This window comes from Miscanthus floridulus, unplaced genomic scaffold, assembly GCF_019320115.1.
Source record: "Miscanthus floridulus cultivar M001 unplaced genomic scaffold, ASM1932011v1 fs_122_1_2, whole genome shotgun sequence".
In the NCBI taxonomy this organism is placed as follows: domain Eukaryota; kingdom Viridiplantae; phylum Streptophyta; class Magnoliopsida; order Poales; family Poaceae; genus Miscanthus; species Miscanthus floridulus.
Window position 1 is genome coordinate 32,013 of NW_027096223.1, and position 7,988 is coordinate 40,000.

The following is a 7,988-nucleotide window of genomic DNA, read 5'->3' on the forward strand; positions in this document are numbered from 1 at the left end:
TCGTCGAGATTCAATGTGATCGGAACTGGACCCCAAGGTCTAGCGCCGCCCGCACCTATCTTCTCTGGCACCGGCTTCCATGTCGTCGTCGATCCTCGGAGGCCGCGGGCCGCGGGCTCCTTCCTCCGCTCGCCTCCTTCTCTCCTAGATGGCGCGCTCGAGGGATTGGCCGTAGAGGGGAATGAGACGGAGAGACACAACCAGGGGGTGAAGTGCGAAATTTACCCCCACTCATTGCGGGCAAGGTGTATGGGCAGCCACCGTGGACAGTCACGTGGGCTACAAACCTGGTTCCCACCCAGAATGGACCCACGGTGGACTAAATAGAAAGATTATGGACTTAAAACTACACTTTGAAAGATGATGGACCTAGATGACACAGAGGCAAAAGGTAATGGACATGTGGTGCATTTTGCTCTTTTTATTATTACTAAAGCTAGCTGCAAGTCAAATTATCGCTGTGAAGGTCTTCCCCGTTTGTTTTCTGTGCTCTCACATAGATTCAGTAAAAGCCCGGAAACAGTGTCGTGATGGTTGCGGTAGACTAGACTTCACCGTAGAACTGTATACATACGTTACGTACACATTCCCTACTTTTCTCCGTTGGAAAAATCGTTCTCTTCTTAATAGAAATCTATATATATCTTTATTTATACTTTGGCCGTATATACGTTACCTGCTGGCACACGCTGCCAAGCAAACGAAGATTGACAAAAAAAAAAAAAAAAAAAAAAAAAAAAACCGTACTGATCGACGTTGACACGTATGACCGCGCCGTGTGCATTTATACGGTCCTGCATACGGCCGGAGTCATGCACGCAGCGGTTGACGAGGACGTACGGCCATCCAGGTTTCGTCGCCGTCGGTGCATCCATCCATATTACTACTACACACATCTCGTCCAGAACGGCCGGATATTTCAGTGCAGTCATCGTCGTCGCTCTCGTCGACATGCCTGTATTAGGACGCGAATGAATGGGACCGCGAATTAGCCTCTCTCAAATATAAGAACGCGACGTCGTGACTGACTACTGATGATCGTTTCAAAGATGAGGATCTTGCTATCGAGGGGTACATTGTCTATCGTGTTTGGAAAAAAAGGACATATTTAAATTCCAAATAAATTCAGAAAATATGAGCACTCACGTTAATAAGTCTCAGAGAATTTAAACTCAGATGGACAAATTCCACTATAAGAAATCTGAATAGTTGCATTACACTCAATTCATTATCACGACGAGCATCATTGAACATCGCTATACAACGACTAGGTCAACTAAGGACAGATTGGAACTCAAGTTGACTTCATTATTCATTCGCGACCCCGCCTACTACATTTGCCTCGATTGCTATTGCCGACATGCGACATGGATCATATCTCTTGACGTCCTTCACAGTGATCGAGCAAAATTTCTTGAAAGACCCAGAATGTTTTGACAAATGTTCATAAGAGGAGTTAGAGTTTTTACAAGCGCAAGATGCAAGCAGCCCCCAATAGGGTAGAAAAAAACTTAAAAGGGAATACTCGTCAATTCGCCATGTATGGGCAGCACTAACAATGAACTGAGGTGGTTTGCACCCACGAGGCACCATAATCTAGCTATAGTGTCCCATACTCCATCAATCATTTGCCGAGGCTCTCTAGAGCGGTTTTTGAAAATCTGGTGGTCCCTTTCGATCCATATATAATCCAGATGGTGATAATGGCCTGACCACGAACACCTCTGCCAGGAGAAGCCATAAAGTCCACCACAAATCTAAAATACAAATCCATTAGACCGGCAAGGTTATCCTAATTTTGCAGTAGGAAGGGCAACAAGACTGCGTGTCAACCGAAGTCCATATGCTCATAATTAAGTTGCATTTAGAGACTAGTCGGTGGGATGCACCAACGATCGCCACCTGCGGGTTGCGCCTCTAATTGCCACCTGCGCCTTGTAGGATGCATCATCGACTCGATGCCATTGGGTGTTGGCCCCTTGCAGTTGCGGTTGGAGATTGATGGGTAGTGGATGATGAGCAAAGGAGACATGAGGAGTTCAGGTTGAGGGGTGAGAGCTTGGTGAATTAGGGCTCTTTTAGATGGGTTATTATTTGGGCTAGGTCGAACGGTGGGCTTATCTTACTCACTTCGGTGATTCATGTGGAAATTTGAAATTTGCCCAGCCTCAATCTTTCGGGCCCACAAACCTGCAAATTCGGGAGAGGGGGAATCAAACCCACCTACCACCCTCGAAGGGTCTAAAATCCTTGGGTACCTAACTCGACTCTATCCCGCTGACATCCCTAGTGAAGAGGAAGTCTGAAAATTTAGCTTTGTTCCCATTTTTTTACATGCACACGAGTTGCAGCTGCAAAGAGGACAAAATCAGTAGCATCTATCATCTATGGGGAAAATACCGCAACACTTCCCTTGGAATTTCCTTTCTATCTATTTACGACAGCAAGATGTGCTCGAACCAAAATATTGTGAACTACAAACTTGTATATTTGATCGAGCTCTATAACTCTGATGTACTTTTTATCTTCATCTAAACTCATACTTAGATAAATTTAAATATCGGTCTCGAATAGATATAGGAGTATACTTCTGATTTTTTTTCTGGGACGCTTTTTTTTTTTGCAGAAAACAAATTAATAAAAATACAGAAATATTTTTTTTTCGAAAACCGCCAACTTTTATAACCCAGCAGCCCACACGCTATCAAACGGAGTTGCTCCCTCCAATTCTTCGCAACGGCCCAGCCCACGACGCGCAAAGACCCATTTGCGACGGCCCATCCCACTCTTATCCATTCCATCCAAAAAAAAACCGATCAGTGGAGAGGCACTGAGGCCCTCCGATGAGCTCTCCACCGGCTCTCCGCTCTTCGCCGCCGCCGCAGCTGCTGCCGCCGTGGCGCCCTCGCCGCCTCCGGCTCGTCGTCAGCAGTCCCGCGCGAGCTTCGAGGCCCTCCTGCGTCCTAGCAAGTGGCGCCAGCGCGCGCTACGGCCCGCATCCGCAGCCGCTGCCACGACTCGTGGCGGCGGAGTCGCCTCCTTCCACCTCGCTCGCCGCAGTTGGCGGCGTCCGGAGGGACGCGGAGACGGGGCTCGCCTTGCTCCTCGTCGTTCTCGGTGTGGTATCATGCCTCTCCTTACGCCTTTGGATTTGCCTTCGACTGAAGTTTCTGGGAGCGGGTTGTTTGATAGGATTAGGATTGGATTGTGGTTGCATAGGATTCAGTTGAGTTGGGTACTAGGGCAGTCCCAATGGTGTATTGATGATGGTTTCTATCCTCGTTAAATGACTTGCCACGTAGGCAAAATGATGACATGGCAACGTAATTAATGAAGAAAGAGAGCAAAAATCCTAGAAATGATTTTCTCATGAAGAAGTCAGGTCTTCTCTTGACCCTATGCACCAAGAAACCATGAAATCGTCATTGGGGAGAAACCACCAGTTTCCAGGGGGCTCGTGCCACACTCCCGTTGGAGGAAGAAGATAGAGTTGGAAGAGAAAAGGAGAAAATAATTATTACATAAAGACACCTCCACTGTGAAAGGTCGTTTTTATAGACGATTTTATGTACTATGGAAACTGTATCAGACAACCGGCCTACAACTTTATAGCAAAGATCCGGACATGATAAAATTTGCAAATTAGGAAGATGGCTGCACATATATTAGGAACAACCAATTGGTCGATTGTCATGGACGGATTGACCTGTGCTGTCGGCTTCGTAAGATGGCAAATTTTCCACAAGGATAGATAGAAATAACCCAAAATAGATTTGATTTCAGTTTGATATATTATTGAACTTATGGCAATGATACAACACATTGGAATATTGCCCGGACAAGTAGCAGCAAAGATGACAAAGAACATGTGAAGCCATTGTAAATTTCATTTTTATCCAAGATACAGAGCGATGAGCGGAATCTCTGCACGCTTTCACATTAGCTTCTGTGAGGAAGTGGCTATCTTTACATCAATGAACATAAGTTTGAAAATAATTGTTGGCTTATTTAATAACATATTCTGTGTATCAGACGATCAGTTAGAACCATTCATTTGTTGTTAACTTGTTGGTCAATCTAAATGGTAGTACTTAAGAGTAGCACTATCTGGTGCTTGTGGGGATCAAACACTCAAACTGGCAGTAGAAACGACAAGTTCACAAGTATGTGTTTAGAATGAATTCAATTTGATAGTGGAACTGCCAGCCAACACAACCATATGGTGCTCCTACTTTGTTACTATTCTCGGTAGTATTCTTACGGTGGGACAAGGAGCACCACAGCCCATAGTCTGAACAACAAAGTTAACTTCTATATCCAACCAAATAGGCAATTGAGGTTTACATTACCCGTTACCCTTTTTTTCTTGTCACGAATTGTCATTAGTAGCCTTAAAAAAGGAAGAAAGACAAATGCATGGTACTATGTGGAGGCTAGCCTGACGAAATATTGATTCATAAAGATTTTCTATACCATCGATGTTAAAGGGAAAATATGTAAAATGCTTGGTCAAAATCAATTGCAGCTGCCCCAGGTGCACGGGGGCATAACTCTTCATTCATCATTATCTGCAATCAAATTTCACCCTAATTTTTGCACACCTTGCAATTAACTTCTTGATCCTAATTTCAGGTGATGAGCTTCTTTCTGTCACTAACCATCTTATCGTTTTCAGCAAGCAGAGTGAGTAAATCATCTGAATAAATGATGATCAATCCATAAACTAGACAGTATATTTTGTGAAGACATTTTCTTGTTCTTAACAGGCGCTGCAAAACATGGAAACTGCAGCAAATAAATTGGCAAAAGTATTTGCAGAAGAGGTGCCTGGAACTCTATCTTCACTAAAGCTCTCCTTCATGGAGATCAATGATTTAACTAGCCAGTTAAAGAACCTTAGGTAATACATTGCAAAAGCTGGATCCAGAGTTTTGATGACTGCAAAACGGTGTTTAATCGCGTTCTGCTCCAACACAGGAAGAGGCTCGCAATAAGTAGATTTGGGACGAATGCTAATTCTAAAGCAAGCTCAAGTTCTTGGTAATCTGCCAATGACAGGTCAGCTACTCAGCTCTCCTTCCTCCTAGAGTTCTTGATGAAATGATAGACAACGCTTCCCACTGCAGCCCTGCACATTTGCATAAACATGAAACATCATAAGTGTACTTCTGTGATGAACCGAAAATCGACAGAGGACTGACTTTATTGAGTAGGAGATGTTTAGTTCCATACCTGTATGGCTGTATGTAATAATGTAAGTGACATGCCTTCAATAGCTCTACAACTTGGATGAGAATTTCTTGAGGCCTTGTTCAAAGCTCTTCATCTTATCTGGTGTTGATAGATTGGCTAACAGGGTAACCCTTGCTGTAGACACCAGATCCTTGCGCTCTGATGTGGAAGGATCAATCTGCCATATCTGGACCTCCCAAACTTTCAGAATGAAGAATTTTTTTTAAACTCAAAGTTTGAGATTCATTAAGATAGATAGAAATAAGTTGCACTAATAACTGAAATATACGCTCGAAGTGAAAACAATCACACAACAAGTGGCAACCCATACACACACACACTGGGTTGTTGGTAGTAGACTAGCTAGTAGCATTGCATACAAAACACATGCTGAGGATAAATTGCTTACACCTGCTTGCTGAGGATAAAATGCTTACACCTGCTCCCACAGAAGCGACGAGTTGGTATATATGTTTTTTGTGCTCATTATGGTTTCTGCTAATATCTGTGAAGGTGGTGGGCTAATAAAGTCGTGCAAGTGATTATGCGACCAGTATAGTCATCATCAAATCCTGAGGTACCAAACCAGTGTGCGACCAATATAGTATTGAAATCGTGAGGTACGGCAACGAAGTTGTTGAAGAAGCATGATCAGTGAGTGAAGTTGAAGAGTCTTCGTGAGCCACAGTTACATGTAGTCTATTTTAATTGGATGTTGTTGTACCTTGTGTGTACTTTACTAGCTGTAGCAGACTAAGATGGTTTGTGAAAACAATATATGTACAGCTTGCTAGCCTCCTTGTAGTGTGTTAGGTCCAAAGGAAGAGGATTTGTGTCGACAAGTTCAGTTTCATTCTGGCAAGCGTCGTTTGCATTGCATTGCTCTCCCTTCCACATCAGTCAGCGAGTGCAAAGATCTGGTGTCAACAGCTTGGTCGTCATGATGAATGTATGATCGGCAGGTTGACACCCAAGTCAAGGGGATGCGATTGTAGCAGCCCAGCCCATCCCATACCATACACGCACACGGTGATAGTATCTTAAAGTTCTTCTAGGCGTAGATCAATGGGTAATACTTAGTTTAATGGGAGACTTGGTGATGTACCTCACGTCGAGCGCAGTCGTGGCCATGACGCTGCTGACGAGGTAGCAGCGACGTGGAGACGCGGTCCAGTGGCGGCGGCGAAAGCGATAGCGCTTCCCTCGCTTACAGTGCACCCTTCTATATCGGACTAGGGTTAGGACGTGGTGGGGCGCTGCGGCTGCGATAAAACCTTATCACTTGTGCCCCAGCCCCCACCGTCCTTTTATGGCGCTGCGCGACGGGGGCCCATCAGCCAATAGAAAGGCTGAGCGCCCCCCGTGAGAGCGCGGAGGGCTAATTGGTGGAGATCAACATAACATTCTCCCCATTGATCTCACCTTATGACTTAAACTTAACTTTTTTTTTCTTTTTCCCATTCCATCACAGATCAGTGCATAGAGCGTGCATCATCGTCACAGTCAGTTGCCATTAGATTTAACAGCTACAATGCACTTCTCTGTTTTGAAACATATACTCAACTAGGCCCTTAGTATCCAGAAATCATAGGCTTTCTCATAAACTCATGTCGACTGTGTTCTCTGAACGCACTGGGTGGTAAACCTTTGGTAAGCGGATCCGTAAGTACTTACTCGGTACTTATGTGCTCAATGCTTTTAAAATAATTCTGGATTTTCTCCTTTACAACATATAACTTAGTGTCAATATGTTTGGCAGCACACTTAATCTGTTGTCTTAGGAGTTAACTTACTTAAAATGGTTATTGTTGTTGTCTACCATTGTTAAATCCGGGTACAAATTCTTTTAACCTCCTTTTACCTGTTCCTTAAGCCTAATGTCAAGCTATACTATGGTGTGCATCACTGATGACACCACAACTGTTTTTTGGAGCTTTTTTACAATAATACTCCAACTGCGAGTGTTAGCAACTACTGTGGATTTCACTATACATCTCGTCAACACTTAATATTTATACCCTCAACTATTTGAGAGTACTTGTTCTTTCTTACTTAGCATGAGGTCTATGATACTTTGCAAAATTGCAAGACATTCTCAACTCCATTCCAGTGATCTATATCTAGACTGGACTTCTGCCAAAATATCCCGAATACGTAAACTACGTCAGGATAAGTTCTTACTTGTATTTGTACACTCATCAAGCTTCCAATAGCTGAAGCATATGGAACCATGTTCATTTGATCGATCTCGTATCGGTTCCTGGAACACTTAAAGTTCCCAAATCTATTACCCTTGACTATAGGAGCAGCCGTAGATTTACTCGCATGCATACTTTATTTCTTTAGAATCTTTTCTAAGTATGCCTTTGCGATAGTCCTTATACCCCATTTTCTTCTATCTCGATGAATTTCGTTTCCTAGAACCAATGACACTTCACCAAGATCATTCACATTGAAACTTGAGGTCAAAACTTCTTCTCCAATGACAGATTAATATCACTACTAGTAAGTAGAATATCATCTATTCACAGGATGTGGAAAATGAATTTTCCATTCTTGAACTTCGGATAAACGCTATTGTGCTTCTCATTTTCTTTAAAACCAAACTTTTTTATCGTTTCATCAACTTCAAATACTACTGTCTAGAGACTTACTTTTAACCCATAAATGAATTTCTACAGGTGGCATCCCATATGTTCTTTTCTTCCACGACAAAACATTTTGGGTTGTGCCATGTAAACGTTTTTCATACAAAT

At 43.3% G+C, this 7,988-nt stretch overlaps 1 protein-coding gene across 1 annotated transcript; it reads left to right on the top strand.

The window, feature by feature from the left end:
• Nucleotides 1–2,810: 2,810 nt before the first annotated feature.
• Nucleotides 2,811–6,025, top strand: LOC136530410 (uncharacterized). Its single transcript, XM_066523154.1, has 5 exons — nucleotides 2,811–3,122; nucleotides 4,633–4,683; nucleotides 4,767–4,900; nucleotides 4,978–5,058; nucleotides 5,746–6,025. Exons 1-4 carry the CDS (start codon nucleotides 2,844–2,846, stop codon nucleotides 5,042–5,044), a joined length of 531 nt encoding a protein of 176 aa, XP_066379251.1. The 5' UTR covers nucleotides 2,811–2,843; the 3' UTR covers nucleotides 5,045–5,058; nucleotides 5,746–6,025.
• Nucleotides 6,026–7,988: the final 1,963 nt, after the last annotated feature.